This window comes from Buteo buteo, chromosome 1, assembly GCF_964188355.1.
Source record: "Buteo buteo chromosome 1, bButBut1.hap1.1, whole genome shotgun sequence".
Taxonomy (NCBI): domain Eukaryota; kingdom Metazoa; phylum Chordata; class Aves; order Accipitriformes; family Accipitridae; genus Buteo; species Buteo buteo.
This window is the reverse complement of record NC_134171.1, coordinates 84,351,005-84,370,249: the sequence shown is the minus strand read 5'-3', so window position 1 is coordinate 84,370,249 and position 19,245 is coordinate 84,351,005. Positions and strand designations below refer to the sequence as shown.

At 47.1% G+C, this 19,245-nt stretch overlaps 1 protein-coding gene across 3 annotated transcripts in view; it reads right to left on the bottom strand.

The window, feature by feature from the left end:
• Positions 1-4,912: 4,912 nt before the first annotated feature.
• Positions 4,913-19,245, bottom strand: part of SLC4A4 (solute carrier family 4 member 4) — a 197,299-nt gene continuing 182,966 nt past the window's right edge. For all 3 annotated transcript variants that reach the window (XM_075039301.1, XM_075039311.1, XM_075039308.1), the window contains 6 exons: positions 16,450-16,518; positions 14,655-14,828; positions 11,955-12,116; positions 8,383-8,479; positions 6,322-6,401; positions 4,913-5,090 (listed from right to left, as the gene is read on the bottom strand). In XM_075039301.1, coding sequence (XP_074895402.1) covers positions 6,358-6,401; positions 8,383-8,479; positions 11,955-12,116; positions 14,655-14,828; positions 16,450-16,518 — 546 coding nt within the window. In that variant the 3' untranslated portion in view covers positions 4,913-5,090; positions 6,322-6,357. The remainder of the gene's footprint in view (positions 5,091-6,321; positions 6,402-8,382; positions 8,480-11,954; positions 12,117-14,654; positions 14,829-16,449; positions 16,519-19,245) is intronic.

Sequence of the window (19,245 nt, the reverse complement as noted above, 5' to 3'; positions counted from 1 at the left end):
AAAATAACCTGAGTAGTTTCTTTAGAAATTCATAGGTGCCTTTGAAGTGTAAGAAGACAAGTGATGATGGTGACCGGAGACCTTCTGCCTGTGACCACCAATCCCAGAAGAACCGAGACATGAGAATGGAGAATGGATGAGATAAGATGATGGATGATAACGATATGAAAACAGAAAATCGGCTGGAAAATTACAGAGACTTTGGATTGGGACAATGGGTGGCAAAAGGGTATATAAGGTTTGGAAACTTTTGGAAGTGTGCCATTCACTGCGGTGGTGGCCCAACTCTGAGTTGTGAATAAAGCCAACCTAGAGAAACCCCCGTTCGTAAATTCTTTAACAGGGACGACCACCCCAACGCCACAGGGATGTTGCAGGGCCGAGCGTGCATTAGCTCACAAGCTTCAGCGTCGCGGTGTCATACAAGGGAATTGCCCGGTGGATAACGAGAAAAACTCGCGTGAAAGGATGAAGGGGTTCAGACGGCCCTGGGGGTAGCCCTGCTCCATGCACAGCCCCCCCAGATGCGGGAGCTGACGGGGGCTTGCCCCTTTCCCACCACGGTCTGCGGAAAATTAGCCGAGGGTTTCTCTAACGGTTTTCATCGTTTGCCAACCCTGCTCTTTGTTTTGCTAGCTGTCACCAGAAGTTATCCTTGTACACCTATGGCAGCCAGCGAGCATCCCTCCCTGTTGCCCCTGGAGGACGTGGAACTGGGGGTGCTGGGGAGCCCCGCGGGACCACAGTGGGGTGCCACCACGGCCACCACGATCCCTGGGTTTGGGGGGCAAGGGTGCACACCCCCATTACCGGACCCGTTTTCCACAATCTTGTCTAATCCCAGGTTCGACTCGGGGTCCTGCGGCATCGAGCCCCTCGAGAGCCTTCTCCGCATCCCAAAACGATCTTCGGGGGGGTCGGCGAGGCTGCCCTCGCTCCATCGCCGGGGTCCTGGGGACACCCCCCCACCCCAAGCACCCTTCTGCTCGTGCTCTGCTGCCGACGTGGTGCCCAGCAAGGAACGGGCTGAAAAAGGACCCACAAAAAAAAAAAAGCTGCCATGGGGCTGCGATTCGTACCCGGCTGCCGCCTTCTGTTACGGCCTCGTGCCCACTGACTTACGGAGGTGGGACTGGGGTCTCGCTACCCCTATCTGTGAACAAGTTCTGTTTTGCTCCCCCGAAAGCTTCAATATATTATCTCAAGAGAGAGTATTGCTATCAGTAAACCTCAGTGTTACAGCCACACATCCTGAACTCCTCTATGGTTTGTTAAGAGCCTGTCCCTGCATTTTTCACATGTATTTGTGGGACCTTTCCTAAGCCGCCTCTTCCCCTGGAGCATCTTCCCGTGGAAATGGCGATTACAACAGCGATACAGGGATCTCGATTCAATCAAACAAGACTGAGTATATAACGAGGAAAAATGACCACATGCGCTCTCCCATAAATGCATAAAGTTACTTTATTTTCAGTATACATTTAATTTTGAAAAATATAAATGCTAAAATATCTCATCATCTTTATCTTTTGATTCCATAAAAGTCACAATAGAAAGCTTCATAAAACTGTAAAATACTATAATGTTATAAGGAATTTCGTGTTTTATATTACTGGAAAAAAAAATCATTTTAATATATTGAAATGTTTTCTGCTTTTTTTCCTTTTTGTTCCACATCTTGATCCACTTCATTTTATACTAAGTTTTTATTTTTTTCCTCCAAAGCAAATACAGACTTACGAGAATTAAAAACAATAATAAAAGCATTTGAAAGTGCGTGTTGATTCAAAAAAAAAAAAAAAAAATACAAAGACATATCGGCCACGATGACAAATAAGCGTGGGCTACAGAGGCAGACGGCCACCCCATTCCCGGGGCTGGGACGACGCTGGCTGCAGCTGGTGGCTGCCACGGGGTCCCCCCACGAGCTGGGACCCGGTTTTGTTTCGCTCTGGGAAGTTCATTCCTTGACGGCCGCCTCAGATCGCAGAGGGCTTTGGGTCCGTCTCCGTGCCTACGCCCAGAAGTGCTCACCCAGGCTTTTCCCACGGAATACCCAGTTCTGACTGAAAAGAAGTTTTAGTTATTTTCAGAGGCCTACGAAGTGCAGCGACACTTCCCTCGTGATGCCCGCTGACGCCTGGTGCCAGCAGAGCTCTCGGTTGCTCTCTCTGCGTTGGGTTTTCTTTTGTTTTTTTCAAGGAAAAACCAACAAAAGAGACACAACCACCCATGAAGTGCTAGTGCCAGGCACCAGGAAAAGGAACATTTCCAGCTCCTGTCACCGGAGTTGCCCGTTTTTCACGGAAAGCTACAGAAACCTTTATGCTGTCCCTTCAGCAATGCCACCCTCTGCACGACAGCTCCCTCAGGTTAAAATAAAAACAAAACAGAAAAAAGAAAAGAGCAAGACCTAGATCAGCAGTCAATACGTTTCAAGTACATTTAACACGGATCCGAAGCGGAAGACCTCATTTTTGTGGAGAGGCATCACCTTTGTGGAGAGGTGCCAGCAGACGGGAAGCTGCGTGGGTGCAGCACCCTGCCCGCCGAGCCTACCCGGAGCAAGAAAGCCGCTCCTCTCTATTCCTCTGGTTTGACCTCTCCTCCCTCCGTTCACTGGGATTCCTACAAACCCAAGGTCTGGGCAAAACACAAGCAGCTCCGACGCTCGAGTCTGTTTGCCCTCTGGGAACCAGGGACTTGTGTTCGCTAAGGGATGGAAAACGTCGGCTGAAGCCGGCGTTGCGCTTCCCGGGTTCTCTGTCCTCCAGCTAGCATCGCGGAACCGCTCCTTTTCGGGCCGTTCCCGACGTCTCCCGAGGCTTTGGGAAGCGGGTTTTGGGCCGATTGCCGGGGATGCCGATCTGCGAGCGGACACACCTTTCGTGGAAGCCAAAAGCGAGACCCCTGGAGAACGAGCGGGGGAATGTACGGAGGTGCGCGCACGTGCGGGCGCCTCGGCAGCTCCGTCGTCTTTCTGCAGCAATGAGGGCTCGCGGCAGGTCGAGCTCCAACTATCGCGGTCCCTGCCAACTCACCCTCGAACCAAAGCGCTGTCGGGAAAGTAAGGTGGCCAGCTGCTTCTACAGCACATCGGGAAAAGAAAAGAATAGCCCTGTTCTGCACCTCCCGTTGCCGATCTGGCTACTACGAGTGAGTAGACGCTAAAATTTGGCATGTAAGGTCTCAGCACCATCATGAAATTCTGTTTACCTAACCAACACGGACTTTGGTTTCGCAAGGACAAAAGCGGCAGCAACACGCCTGTCCTCTGCAGTGGGATTTTCTCCATTGGGGAATTAGCCCTTATAGCTGGGCTTTTTTTCTTTCTTTTTTTTTTTTATGAAGCTTTTAGTGTGTTACATGTAGTCCTCACGTGTCATCAAAGAAATGTCTCGGTGAAGCCCAATTTCCCAAATGCACGTTTCTACGCACACACAAGTACATACGTGTACATGCTACAGAGAGAAAAATCATCTCTCCCACGGTGGTATTTGCTCGCTTGGTTGAAAACCAAAAGCAGGGGCATGCCCGTGCCTACCCTGCTTGGTACTGATGCATCACTGCGTACGGATGGAGGGGTCTAGGACCGAGCAGTCAAGATTTAGGGTAAATTCTGTAGACGATGGTAAACAGAGGTGGGATGCTAGAGGATGCAGATGTTTCTGAGCCTGGCGAATACGAGCGTCGGGATGAGCATCCCAGTGGGCCGTCTTCAGCCGTCTTTCTCCTCCATCGCGCCGTCATCGCGCCTGAAGCGCACCCGGGGTCTTCTCATGTATACACATACACACGCGCGCACACACCGATGTTTCAAGAGAAACAACTCCAACAATACCACGTAGGAAATCAACAACATGAATACAATCAGCATCTGTCCACTGATGTCGGTAGCTGGTCAGCGTTTCGCTTACCAACGTTACATTTAAGACTCTTCCTAGATCACAAGAGATTTAAGTTACATCCCGTCTCCTTCATAGCGAAGTTAGATTACTTATTAAAAAAAAATAATTAAATAACATAACCCTAAGTAAAACAGATGCTTCAGAGTAGAAGGTGTTAATCAAACCGATCCAGCCCTATGCCATGTCCTGGAGATTGTGGTGTGGTGTTGCGGTTTTGTGTTTTGTGGTGGTTTTTTTTTTTCTTTTTTTTTTCCTTTTTTTTTGTAAAAATCACATTATATATGGTACAATACATTTTTTACAGAAAGCCTGGCATCTAGAAATAAGAGGTAGAACTACTCATAACTATACGTTTCCTGCTGCAGGAAAAATTCATTTTTCTTTACAGTAATTAAAAAAAGGTTAAAAAAATTGACAAAAAAAAGTCATAGGTTAGGCCCCCATAATTTAAACAAAATAATCTAGGAAAATAACACTCTTCCATGTACCTGACGGATTAAGTCCATTAAAGTGTTTCTTTAAAAAAAATTGCATAGGAAAGGGACATTTCAAAACACATGCTACAACGATGGCAATGGTTTGTCTGTGCTGGGAGTGAAGTACCTTTTCCTTTTCCTTCCTGTGTTAACTACGAGTACAGGCTTTAAGAGCAAGTTAGTATTAGCAGCACTTTCCAGCATCTTCGAGCAGTGTAAGCAAGACATCCAATTAGCCCGGAGGTCAGTTTTGTTCTGCCAGACGACAAACGGACAAACAAACAAACACGGATTCACAACTAAAGTAACGCCAGTCCCCCTGACATCTCCCCGCGGGTATGGCGCGATATCCTTAATACTTCTGCCCTCTGCTTGCGACCGAGAAAGACGCGTGCACGACAAAGCGACAGAGAAGGCAAAACGAGTCTTGGTCGGCGTGGGGAAACGGGGTGAGGAGGGATCAGAGGGGATCCGCAGGGGCGAGGGCGGAGGGGCAGCGCGGGAGGTCTCATTTACCTATGCAGGTGGGGAGCAGAGAGCATTTTAATATTTGGCTAGTGACAAAATAAATTCCATAAAAAGATTTAACAGACAGACAAATTACAAAGTAGTTTCTGTTCCCTTGCTCCTCCAGAAATAACCATTGTCTTCAGGCTCAAGTTCTATTCTAATTTGAGGCACAACTTTTACTGGAGTTCGTGGAGGGCTGCGGAGAAAGAGAAAGACAAGGTAAGCGTGGGGACTCCCTCCAGGCCTCTCGGCCAATTCTTAACGTGGTCCGCCGTGCTCAGGACTTCTGCTAGCACAGCTTCCCAGTGACCAAATCCTGAAAAAAAAAGAATAATCCACAACTGGCGAGAGAAAAACCAGCATTTTGCAAACAAAACAGAGGGGCGACTGGCGTGAACTGGGAAAACCGCAGATCCTAGGGCTTGGCGGGACGCCCAACAGACAGCGTCACATCTAGAAATGGAACAAACGCTCGACTCCCAGGATCGGTCCCCTCGCATTAGCTCACGCTGTACAGCTTTCTGAAACTGGCACCATATAGGTACCAGGTAAATAACCTTGACAGGTGGTGGTAGCCTACAGCTGCTCGTTAGATAAGGCCTGTACATCACGTAAGGTTATTTTAATGAGTTGGTCTAAACACTGCTCACGTCAGGAGGTAAACCCACCGATTTCATTGACTGAGGAGCTCCAAGTATCCAGCACCTGTGCTTCGCGCCAAGCTGTGGCAACGCTCATAAACTGCCTTTGAAATAATCCGGTTATAGCCATTGAGATTAATTTCACACGCTCTCTAAGACCTGGAAGTGTAGATCCTTCTTTGACATTTCAGAGGACTACTGCTGCCTTGGTTGAGACCCGACTCCTGGCGCTGGGAGGTCCGAGGTGGCCTCAAGGGGCTGAGCAGCTCTGAGAAATTGCTCCTTAACTCTTCCTTGCGGCAATTTAAGGTTATTATTTACTCTATTTTCCACCACAGACATGGGAAAACAGATTACTTCCTCTCTGCAACATCCCGTTACATGACTGAAGGAAAGCATAACCGCAATTTTCTCTCGGTCTCTCTCTTTTTTTTTTTTTTAAAAAAGGCTAAACAATCCCAATTAATTTACTTTCCCCCCTGTAGAGGCGTTTCCTATACTCCTCCCAGTTGCTCTGCGTTGTTTTCTGGTTGAGACCCCGAACCAGCCTTCGGTACTGCAGGTGGGGTCTAACCAAGAACAGCAGAGTCCTCAGGCTCCCCATCCCACGCGCCGTTAAGGCCGTGTTCGTTATCAACGTGGGATGCTACAACCCTGCGCACGGAATATTGTCAAAGTGCTTTTTAAGAGTTTCCTATAGGGGGGCAGAAACTTTGCCTCGTTGACTTTCGGCGTACTGAGATGCTTTTGAGGAATCATTATAAAGTGCATTTTTTGGGCGCTTACCTTGGCATGGTGTGTGACTGAAGGAAAGGAATTGTATCAGCACGACGTATGGCGTTCAAGGAATGTTGGTGATTTTTCTCCTGTCGGGGAGGGAAGAAAGTCTTGTTTGTCATTGCCTGCAGCACGGACGGCTTCTCAAGCCCAGCCTCAGTTTCTCACGTACACTCTCATCTATTTGGCAACGCTTTTTTACTGCTGCCTGCCTGCCAGGTGAATTTCACAGCTTGTAAATAAAAACAATTTCTCTCTCTCTCCTCTGAGATAAAAACCCTGGACCTGCCAACACGACCAAAAGACTAATTTCCCAAGACTTTCACCACCTGTAGGTCTCGCCACTTACCTTTTATCTACACCTCTTTAGCTACCCTGCGCTCCTCACTGTCGCACCCAAACGCCTTGCGAGAAAATAGGTGGTTTGTTGCCTGTAACGGCTTTCCCTTCCTGACCCAGCGTGGGGAAGCATACTCTCTATTAATAATAAACCTATTCCTGCTATTGCTGAAGGAAAGCTAATGTTAGTAGTATTATTAGTAATACACTTTGAATCGCAGAGCGCAGTTAATATTTAAGGACAACACCACAGTGTTGCTGGATTCCAGCTACTTTTTCTAATCCAAGGGCCTGGTTTTCTTCTTTTTTTCCCTTTTTTCTTGGTTTTTTTTGCATTGTTTCTGATTAAAAACTAGCAAATCAATTGCTGGATTCTAAAAACGTACAAATACGCAAACCAACTACTCCTTGGCTCATGGGTGATTTAGCCTGTGTTGTCTCCAAGGGCATTCCAACAAACAGGTTTGCGGCAGAATTAACTTTTCCTTAACTATTTCAGCCTTAAAGATGTTGAAAACAACGCACCTGATCATAAAATCCCATGTAACAACATTTGGGATGCAATTCATTTTTAGCAGGTCAGGGCATTTTTACAGAAAAATGAGGAGGACCTGTTTGGTTGTCTGAGCCTGATTTTGCTCCTTTTCTTCTCCTTATCAGCAAAACACTGAGAATATCTAAATAGTCAGGGAAACGTCTCTTTCTCTTTGGCTTTGTTTTATAATGCCAATCTTTAAGTGTTCCTGTACCTAAAAAGCACAGAGCAATGCTTAGGATTGCCTAAGGTACCTAAACGCCACCGAAAGGCAGGGGACTTGGGTACCAGCTCTTAAAGGCAAAGGAGAGTTTAAGGATCTCGAGATCTGTGGGTTTACGTCCTACTCCTAGAAATCACCAGCCTTGCAGCAGTACTCACTTATTACTATAGTTCATATTTCTCCCATCCCGTCTCACAACAAAACAGCATATTTATCTCCAGGTAGCACCCATTGCTCACAGTATTTTAAAAAGTCAGCATAAAGGCAGAAAAGCTAAGGTCAGTTGTTATTCCCGATTCCTCACTTAAAAGACTATAATATGAAACGTGAAAATGACTGAAAATGAAGATCATCATAATCAATTACAGATATTAATGTAAGAAATTAAAAAGAAACAGAATAGCACAAAAGCAAATCACCTAAGAAGGGAAATACGTTAATGGTCAACTGATCACTGCCTTGTCAGTTTAATGCGCAATGCGGATCAATGACACGCTTAATTACTCTTTTAAGCGCTGATTTTTGCAACTGCTTGGCACCTAAGGAAACAAACAGTAACAGGACAGCGATGCAGTTTAGACATGCTGCAAATCCAGAACACTAGGCTCAGAGGGGGAAAAAAAAAAATCAAACCATCAGCAGAGTTAACACAAAATGGGAAAGGTCAGAAAAGAGAGGAGGAGAGAGTGAGTGGCCAAGAGACCTGTTAGTAGCTGGATAAAAGCGCTTAAGCTGGAGGCACCAGAAGGAACAACAACAATTTTGTAAAGAGCAAAGAGAAAAGCTCACAAAACCAAAATCTGTCATAAATCAGAGACCTGGAAATTAAAAAACAGAAAAAAAAGAACAAGAAAAAGTACTTCTCAAGTAATAGGAAAGGGTTTTTTTTAAATTAAAAAAAAAAAAACTCTAAAAATATATATATATATTTTTGTACTGCAAGTCAGGCATGCAAGAGGTTAGTTCTACTCACTGTCGGCAGGTTTGCTATCACTTAGGAAAGGTTCCTGCTCCATGATGTCCATTGGTATTTTAATACTTGGGACTTTTTCTGAGTAGGGGCAGTCAGACTGTGAAAGAAACGTGTAAAAGGTCTTAGAATATTTTCACTGCTCGCTCTCTTATTGTCTCCCACAAATTAAAATCATGCTTCATATAGTTTCTGTAGGAATGAGGAAAAGAAAAGAAGAAAAATAAAAAAGCATCCTCCAGCTTAGTTGCCCGCTGGTTTCCACTGGTTCCCCACTGCACCCCACTTTCCCTCTTCCTTCACACTACGAGAGTAAAACGGATTTAAAGAACAACCTTGTGTAATCGTTATCTTCCCCTTTCCCCACCTCACCAGCTCCTTTGCCACCAGCTTATAAGACACCATCCAATTCAGCTTGGAGTCGGCTGCAGGAAATACAGATGCAAAAACGCATTCGTAGGCAGAAATAGCAGGGCACTGGCTTCTGTGAAAGCTCATCAAAATGTTCTATCCTGCTGTGATTTCTCTCAACCCCCTTTTTTCTTCCCAATTGCTCTACAAGGACGAGGGCCAGACACGCTATGGCAGAGGTTCCTTAACCTGGACTGTCTCAACTCCCCTGTTTATTTGAGTTGAGTCAAACCCAGTCTCAGTTACACCTCTATTTACAGTAAAATAGTTCATCAAATCCAGGGCCCTTGTAAGAATTCGGTACTCCCAGCCAGGCAGGAGGAAGAGCAAAGCGGTCAAGAAGAGGCACAAGTGCAGAGAAAAGCCGTACGCGGGGTCCCCCGGCGTTTGGGTACCAGCACCATTTATACCCCGCCGGCTTCAATCATCCGCCTGCTGACGCTCACGACAAGGTACTTGGAATTATTTTGCTTTTTTAAAATAAAAGTAACTTCTCATAACCAAGGGAAGGCTGATATTGCATAACTTGGCAAAGGAAGTAAGGTGAGACTTGCCAGAAACGTTAACGCATCTTTTTTCCTGGAGACAACTAGACACAGCACCGAGCATAACGCTGGGGTGGAGGGAGGGAGACCTTCAAGTCAGGACACAAAAACATTACAGAGGCCAGAGAATCGCTCTCCCTGGATTTTTTTTTTTTTTTAAATTATTTTTTAACATAACTGACACCCAGTGCGGTATTTCACACTCCAATAGCAAAAAGCTTCCTCAGGTGTATTTTTATGAGGCTGAGGGATAAACGTAGCTCAAACAAAGATGACTTCGCAGAAAAGCACTGAGGCAATAAAGCCGTCTCAAGGTCCCCCATCCATTTGGGGCCATGCTGTAAGCAAAGCATAAGAGCTGGGTGACCTCTTGGACATCTTCGAAACGACAGCGTTTCAGAGCTAATAAATAAATGTAAGAGGTCTGTGGAATGGCAATGCTGACGCTCAGGGTCTACTTTAAACTTCACCATCTAAAATGAACAGAGAGACGGAAAAAGCATCTGCAGTCAGCGAAAATGCCCTGAAGGGGAGCAGAGACCATTACACAGCACTTCTGACTCTGCAATTAAATATACTAGGCCAAGATTTTTTTGAAAAAAATGTCGGCCTTTCTTGGATACTGCATTTTTTGACATAAAATTGGAGAGAAAATCAAGGCCCTTGAGTTTTCATTAGGCAAATGCAGCAATTAGTTGCACTAATTCACACTTCGTAAAGACACGCTGGAGGGAAAAATGGTAAGATTACTGAAAATCTTTCTTTGCAGCTCCTTTTTCGCTGCCCCTGATTGCTAGCAAAGCCCCAGTGAGAACTTTAGGCGAGTCCTAACTAGTGCTGAGAGCGGTTTCCACTAATGCCAGGTTTTGCCATACTCGTTCATCTAACACCACTTGCATTAACAACACCCAGCAATTCTCTTTGCTGAACTCTGTTTGGTGTACTGCCCGCCAAATCCCACAGGACTAACTTTGTGGGGGCATATTTCTGGAAGGGAAAGGGTGAAAAAAAGCAAACCAGTAATGTCAAGTGCTTTACGTTCAGGAAGCTGGTAAAAGCAAGTGCTGAAAAAAAAACCCAAGAAGAGTTAAGAATCAGCATTTTGCATAAAATCTCTTACCCATTAGATCAATTACTGTACATGAAATTAATGAAAAGCCTGAGAAGAGAGGAGACAGCTTAAAACATACCAGCGATACGGGAGCCACGGCTCGGGACAGGACGCTGCTGGGTTCAAATCGGTCAAGAGGAGGGGATGGAGTCAAACCTTTGCTGACCATTTGCTATGTACGGTAGGGCGTTTTCTCTCATTTCAGTTTGCACAAAGTTATCTGCTGCAGGAAACCCTTGCCCTCGGCCTCCCAGCAACCGGAGGAACGACTAGAAAGGGGAGTTTGCTGTCTGAAATAAGAGCCAACCTTCCTGTCTGGGATTCAGCTTGATTTAACCTAAGAAACCCTCCGAAAGCACGGCGAGGCACAACCACGCCACGGCACCCCTGACCCTCCGGTTTGGCGGCAGCGCTGCCACTTTCACGTTTTGCCGCAAGAAGCTCTCCGGGCAGACAAATTTCTTGGGGAGGTCACTGTTACCACTATCGCAGGGTGATCTTACCTCTGCCCACATCACAGGAAAAGCCCTTCTTCACGAACCCTGGACGGTTACATCAGCAGAACAAGCGACACTCTGCTTACTACTCTCCGCGTAGCCTAAAATTATCAAAGCCTAGCTCCCTTTTCACATTGCAAAAGGTAAAGCTGACCGAGGCAGGCAGCTCTCTGAAGGCAGTTCACACTTGCTATACAAAGTGCTATATAACCAGTGTGTTTAGCACTTCGACATAAATTTATAGGATTTGTGTTCCTGCTAGACCTGGGTAGGAGAACGTTTAAAGGCATGAGGACTACATTTCTTCTTCTTATATATATACCGTAAAAAATAGAGCAGTCTAAGGCACGTGGATCTGGTCTAGTCAGGTCACCGCACTTAGTAAAGGCATAAGCAGCTACGTGTCACTATTTTAGGGCATGCTGCAACCTGAGGTAGGACCAGAGTATACTGCAGAAGGGCACATATGCTTTGAAAATATTTAGGTCATGAGTATTATCAAGAGAAAGCAGTCTTTCCTGCAATATGACAAGTCACATCTTTTTGTGCTTTTAAAAAGAGTAATTAAAAGAATATAAAAAAAGAAAACCAGAGTATGTTCAGAAATAGCAGAGCTGCTGGCGAAAACCATTCTCCTCCTAAAACGTAAAAAAACAATGACGGGGGAGAAAGGCGGAGGAGGGAGAGATGAACAAGACAGGGTGATGAAAGGCATTCTAGCAAAGGGCATGACATCTCAGCAGGTATCTAGGGCTCTTGTGAAAAGTGTGATTTCATTCTTGGCAATGCAAGTACCACCTACCACAGGCTGGTGACGTCTGGAAAAGGGAAGGCAATCTAGAAAAGAAGTTTTGTTTGGGGCCGACTTGCTGCAGCAGCAAAAGACTGAGCTGGTCGGCTTCAAAAGAGGCTGGGAGATCCCCAGCCCCAGAGCCGGCGAGGGGCACGGACCGTCCCCCGGGATAAGCTAGCTAGAAATGAGTCTTTTGACAAGAGCAGAAAGCTCCTTACATCATCATTGTCACTGTCCATACTGCCCTTCTTCTTTTTCTTCTTCTTCTCATCCTCTTTCTTCTTCTTGTCCTTTTCTGGAATGACGTCGTCAAGGAAGCTTAAGTCATGCTGGGAGAAGAGGTAGTCCATGGCTTTTCTGACTGCTACGAGTGCCAGGATCTGAAAAGGCAGAGAGGGACTTCTCAGTCACATTTTACCTTGAACTGGGAACACCCTGTGCATTCCTCTTGATATTGCTTCTTCATCCCACACGTTTTAATTCTGGTTGTAAATGAACATAAAGAGAACAAGGTGAACACCTGGGATATCTCTATCGACTTGAAAGTCTGAACAGTGACTGCTTCACGGCACAATAAACAGGAGCAACACACAGAAAAAAGTATGTAATCACTTAATACTCCTGTAGAGACAAAGGTCATCTTCTAACATTCAACTGACAGGCATCAGGCAAAACAACAAAGAGAGAGAAAAAAAGACTATTTTCATTTATTTTTGGATTCAGCCTACATACGCAAGTTCACAGGGGCAGCCTCAGTAATTGTCTTTACTTTTTTCTCACCACTTCCCCAGATGTAAGAACTCTTTAGAAATTAGACAAGGGCCAAACTGTGTCCTCAAAGTCTGCAGAATAAAGTTTACTAGGATTGTGGCTGCATGAAACTGGAGGAAAAGCTTTTTCTGCGCAAGACTGCCATCAAAGGCACTGGGAAAAAAAAGAAGGGACATGTCTGAAAGAGGTGTTTACATTGACGCTGGGTTGAACACCGCCACCAGACGCCTACCGAGATCACACGCACACTTCACCAAAGGCTACACCGTCAGACTGAAAGCTCGACTTGGCTACTAAAAGATGTAACCCATTCCCGACAACTGAAGGCTGCCTTTAAGGTGAAGAGCTTGTTCTGAGCAATGATGATCAATGGCACAAACGATTCCTAGGAAAGGATCTCAAGCTTTGACTTGCGTAACTTAAGATGTGATTACAGAAGTGAGAAATTACGCAGGGGGTGGAAAGATGCCATGTAGATGCCCATGATTACCCCATTATGAATTACATCTGTATTAAAAGTGCTTTTCATTCAAAGAAACAGAGGTTTGGCTATTGGCTGGATCTTCACAAGTTGGACGTTTATAGTCTTTTTGTTCACGAGTGCAAATAATTGAGGTTTCGTCATCAGATCCAGCTACATCTAAGCTGTGACTGTACCTACACTGAATGTGCACCATTATAATAAACTTCAGCAGACTTGGGGCCTGCTCAGATTCTCTCTATTATGGGCAAAGAGAAAGAGTGTCCAGATCTTAGATTCAGCTTTCAACAGCAGTACAACACAGCCGTGAAAATGCAATGGAATGGCGTGTCAGTGGGAACTGCTGATTTTTAACGCCTTTATATATGAGCATGTGTCCCAGCAAGAACATTTGGAGGATTTTTTTACTTGCATCGTCTTTTCTCTCCTCGTTTCACCAGCATCAGAGAACAAATGCTTGTCCTTGTTCTGTTTTCTGCTTCCCCTCCTTCTCTCCCTTAAATAAGCACTGCAGTTCATAAGTGCACCTGCAACTGAAATTTTACTTGTCCGTAAACCTGAAAGTAGGTGACATTAGGCCCAGATTTCTTAAGGGAGTTTCATAAAGGTTTGACTTTGCAGCAGGCTGACCCATCTCCAAGCCAGAGAGCAGACTCGGCAGAACCGCCGCGCGTGCAGCTGTGGTCCCATGGGATCCGCGCTCGATCCGTTTGGCCCTACGGCCACCTTCCTCCCAACTGTTCCAGCTGAGCTACACGTCAGGTGCAGAGGTGGAGAAGGATCTACTACATGCTCCCTTATTTAGGGTCCACGGTCACAGGTTTTGAAGCCTGAGGCAAAGTGTACATATGAACTCCCCTTAACACTTGTTTGGTTTTTATTTGATATCAGTGTCTAATTGTGTCCATACCTCTAGTAATAATCTAAACACACAGGGAGCTGCTTCACTATTCCCCTTCCTTGATGTAGAAATACTATATCAGACTGACTGCAGAGTGTATATTTAAGAAACAGTTCTTCTGTGTGATGAACTTTTTATCTCTCAACATCCAAAATAAGTTTTCACATGACTCTGATATGCATTATTAGAAAGAGGACATGCATCCTATAAACTTAGATATCATGCTCCAATGTGAAACACGTGTATCAACATTATTATCTTTTTACTCAAGTTCAAGGAAAAAGACATTCCTTTTTTTGTTCTTGATTTAGCTAATCCTTTCCCTCCATTTGGCACACCTCTTAGCAGTGAGCCTCATTCTTGCTTTTGTCAACCTGTGCTATTTAAAAAGCAAGGGAGACATCTTCTGTACGGTAATTAGCATGGACTAGAAGAGGGAAACTATGCACCTCTCACTCGTTCGTGCGGCTCAAGGAGAAAACACGGCAAATCTAACCCTGGCAGCCAGGAACGGTCAAGGCTAACTACACCTTTCTGGCAAAAAATTAACTTTCCAGGCTCGTTTTCCTCCAGAGGATTTATGTAAAGGCAGCCACAGCAACGCTGACCCCGTGTAGTCCTACATCAGTGCCGTGAATGGAGGCAGAGCCCCCAGCTAGGGATTTGACAGGGAGAGGCTGGATTTGCCTCTTCATGGGAGGGTATGGCCGTGAGTGGGAGGCGCAGGCTGCGAAAGGCAGGGACGTGAAGGAGAACGTCACCTACCATGACAGGGAATATGATAGCAGCCACGGTGGACTTGAGGATCCAGAGGAGGGCCAGGCACACCACCTGCAGGAAGGTGAACAGATGGACCCGGCGCAGCGGGACGTGGCGCAGGTAGATAAAGTCAGGCTGGTGTTTTAGAGGCATCAAGAGCAGCTTCAGACGATCCATGAACTGGAAAGGAAAAGAAACCGACATTTAAATGACACCCAGGGTACACAAAAGAGAGATACAAAAGCATTATTCCGCCATGAGGTGTGGCCTTGCAGCAACTTGCTTCCCTTCCATAAGAGAAACCCAGCAGAAAACCCAGCACAGCTCCTCTATCCTGGCTGACTTGTGCTTAATGCAGGATGGGCTAAACACGTTAACTCAGCCGTCTCAAGTGAAGGTCCTGGGTCTACGCTATAATCGGCAACTGAACAGAGGCACAGGAGCAAAGCATCTCTCAAAGCAATGCACTGAGGTGCCTTTATTTTCAGGAGCAGGACTCCATGTGCTCTGGCGATCAGCGTGTAAATCAAGGAACGAAGGTGTCGGTGGAAATTCTCTGCTGCCTACAAGAGAACGGGCCTGATCTGCTGCGGCTGTGGCCACAGGGAATTTTCTCTTGAAGGGAGCACTTTGTTACCCACAAAACAGAGCAAACAAGATCAATGCCCAAACTACAGGCAGCATCAAACTCTTGAGTCACTTCTGCCACCCTCCTCCGCCCCGCTCCTGCCAAGGAAAGACATTCAGCATTTAAAATCAATGGGTTATTTTTTCCCCAAATAAATTGGGAGCAGAGGTCAACAGAGGTGAGGGCAGACCTCACATCAGTGGAGAACAGAAAGGCACCTAACCGAAGAGTGAGGAAGATGGGCTGCTTTTCCAGCCGTGTCCCTCGCCCTTGTGCTGGACAGGATGGACTTGGAGTTAAACCAAAATCGGGATTTCTCATCAAGTGAAAAACATCCTTGATGGGAGGAAAACAAGCTGCCCAGTCCCCTGACCACCTGGGTCGGGAAGCAGGGGAAATCCCCTCCAGGAGAGCCGACCCCGGGGCAAACATTACAATCCCCTCCTTGTCCCCTGCCCGAACACGGGGTTGCTGCCTGCTGCTGAGACCCGGTTGATCTCACACCCGTGAATGAAAGCTGGGGCCGTTCTAAAGAATACCCCAGGAAATTCTCATGGTGCGCACAGAACAGGCAGTCTTTTCCCGTTAGAGCACAACCAAGCGCTAACAAGAAAGGCCACAATTAATAGGGTGCCAGAAAGCAACAAAACCACTTCCAGCTTCCTAGGGCCAATTACAGACACTGTGCTGTGAGAAAAGCTCTTTACGTAATATTTCCTCAACAACAAAGAAAGGGGCTTGGCTTCCCCTCCCCGGCGAACAGCAATGTTCCCGCTCGTTAACATCGCCGAACAACCCCGCCGCCGTAAATCATCTTCCCTCGTTTCCCTTCCGTCTGCGACGGACGCCCCGGCAGAGGACCCGAACCATCCCGGGAGTGAGCCCGGGGTCTCTGGAAGTGTATGCTGGGGAAGATGGACCCTGGGTCTTCACCAAGGACCCCTCGTGGCTTACAGGGCCCAGGCTTGGCAGCTCTCCCGCTGAGCGGAGCGTTCCCCCTTGGGTCTCCATCTCAGGACAGCCAGCCTGCGGCAATGTTTGTCAACAGCTGCCACCCTCCCCGGGGGTTTCTTGGGAACGAAAAGGAGGCGGGGAAGGAGAAGGGAAAGGCCGGAGGGTTGCGAAAGACACCCCGCGGTGGTTAAGGATTGCCGTTTGCCGGAGAAGACCCACCTGCACGCCGTTGAGGGACGCGACGCCCATGTAGAGGAAGACGCCGTAGAGCACGGGCATGGGAATGAACTGCGGGGGGGAGAGAAGAGAAGAAAAACTGAGTGAACGACCTCCCCACGCACCGTCCGCCGTTAACACGCGGGAGGGGACACGCGAAATTCCTAGCCTGTCGTCGACTCGAATTGCCCCTGCGAGTGTACAAGGCAGAGCAATCAAGCGAGCAATCCTTCTGCTGTGTTTTGAGAGCCGCAAGGACATTGGTGCAATCGCTGGAGGGCTGAGGAGCAGGGCAGGGGCCAAACACGCTCCGGGCTCTCCCGCTTCGCCGGGACTTGGACGTTCTCTCCAAGAACCAAAGGGAACGAAGCCAGCCGGTGCCAGGCAGCCAGCAAATTAAAGAAGAGGCAGGGTGAACGTGTTTCAGTAAGCTTCGAACTGCTTTTCACCTCTTGGTTTCTGGTGAGACTAGAAGCAGAAGGTAGAGAAGAATAAAAAGCAGCATGGTCCTGCGGTACAGCCCGCTCAGTAAGCCATGGAAATCCATCCAGAAAGGCTCTTCTCTGGAGTCCCACCTCAGCGATGACAGTCACGCCAATCAAATCTCCGACCGCTCCGTCTTTCACTCACACTAATCCATAACTAATCACAAATACGGGACTGTGAGTGACTTTCTTCGCTGCCAGGAACCGTCCTTTCAAACCTCAATTTCTGCTCCCTCAAGTGCTAAGTGCTGCTCATTCCTCCATCACCGGTCCTGCCACCAGCGTCACCTTCCTTCGGAAGCGAGGAAGGCGCACGGTAACAACGCACACGCTCCCCAGAATGACGATCTGTCCCTCCGACCTGAAGCACAAAGCTTTCCTCAACGGCAAAACCCCCCACGCCGCTTGCCAAGAGGGGGAAGCGCTCCTTGGCCCCACCACGAAACTGTCCACAAACAGCGTGGCGCGACGGAAACGGGAATTCTTGGGCAGAAACCACACGCGGGAGTTGAGTAATGGCCTTTGTGGGATTTATTTGAACCCGAGAAGGATGGAAAGGGCTCGGCCGCCGTCGCGGAAGGGAAGCCCTTGTGCAGTGACGGGCGGCCGCCACTGAACGGCAGCCGTAGCACAGCCCAGGCTCCCACGCAACCTGCGGCCAGCACTGCCGCTGCAGGAACCGGCTGTCTTCCAACCCGTGCATGTAACTCACCGAAGAGGCAAATAACACAGCAGTTATTCGGTGTTTTATCGTGTTCCCCACCGCATTATTCCTGGGTCAGAAACACAGTGTCATGCACATGTCCCTGGAAGCCTTGATCCTGAATACATACGTTTCATTTGGGGCATCCGAGACCAAAGCTTCCCTGCCTACGTTTTTCCCTTCTCTCCCCTGAGTCTCATTCCCTATCACCTCCTGCGAGCTTCTCGATTGCTACTTCATCCTTCTGTTGGATTTATTTGCTTCCTTGAGTGAGCTGCGGTGATATTTCACATTAGAAGCCAAATGTTTTTTCCGCAGCCTGGGTTCAACGGTCTGCCTTCACCGTGTGCCATCGCGGGGAGGGACGGGGAGCCAGCACGTGGTTCACGTAGCTGTGGGTGTCCAAGGGATTCAAAGCCCTCACTGGATCTGAGGGATTAGACGAGACAAGATAACATCTCCTTCGGCAAGTTGGGTAGGAGGCTTTCAGAGTTTAGCTTTCTAGTTCATTTACACTGCTCTCTTTCCCTCCCCTTCTATTTCTGTGTTTCAAAAAAAAAAAAAAAAGGCAAATGTTCAAATATTATTTCATCATTCCACAATAATTAATCCTGTAAATCATCCTTAGGTGAAACTTCAGTACATTATCCTGCAGAGTAGCAAGCAGCGCATTCATTTTGGAAGACTTTCTCCTGGCAAAGTATTCACTAACTATGGGGTTGCTGGCTCAGGCACTCCGAGCAAACCTGCTGCTAGCCAACAGAATTAAAAATGTATTTATAGGAAAGTGCTTGTCATTATCCTAGCAGGGCTGAGGATGTTTCTGTGGAGATCTGCCATAACGGAGCAGAAACATCAGTGACGTTCAAAACCAGCACAAACACCGCAAAACCCACAAAAAACAAAGATGAGATTATTCTGTGGATTGACTGTTTTATTGAATTTGGGATCGTTAGTGTTCAATTTGCCGCTGGCATGAGAAGCCTTAAATGTTCTGCAATGCATTTAGCAAAGCAGTTCTCTCGAGCAGGAGACCCTGCCATCGGAGTTTGTTAAAGGTCCTGACACACTGCCAGGTACTTCTCACTGGCACGTGGGCGAGGAGCGTGCCGATTTATCCTCAGGCGTCCTCCCGCCAGGATCTTCCCCATAGGCGTTCTTAGGGGAAGCACAGACAAATAATTAATGAATGAAGCAATAATAGGGGAAATAATAGACCCCAGTGGAATAGAGAAAGAGAGATCTTGCAGGGAAAGGTCACATGAACTAAGGAACAGAATTATTACAATCCGGCATTAAATTAAGAGCACGGAAATGCCTGTTTGTGCAGAGGAGGAAACTGTTACCATGACACAAACATTTGCTAGTTGTAAAAACAACCTTAGAAATCAAGAGTAGGAACACAATGACTTTGTAAAGCCACTTTCTCCACTTCATACAAAGGCAGCGTCACTGCTCTCTGCCTGTCTCCTCCCTTCCAGGCTCGCATCTAACTGTGCCTCACAGCCCCTGCAGCTTCCAACCAAACCTCGTTTGCCTCCTCCAGAAACGCTTCTCCCGACAGCCCTCTGCTCCGTTACGGAGTTACGATGCACGGTGCCGCTGTTTCAG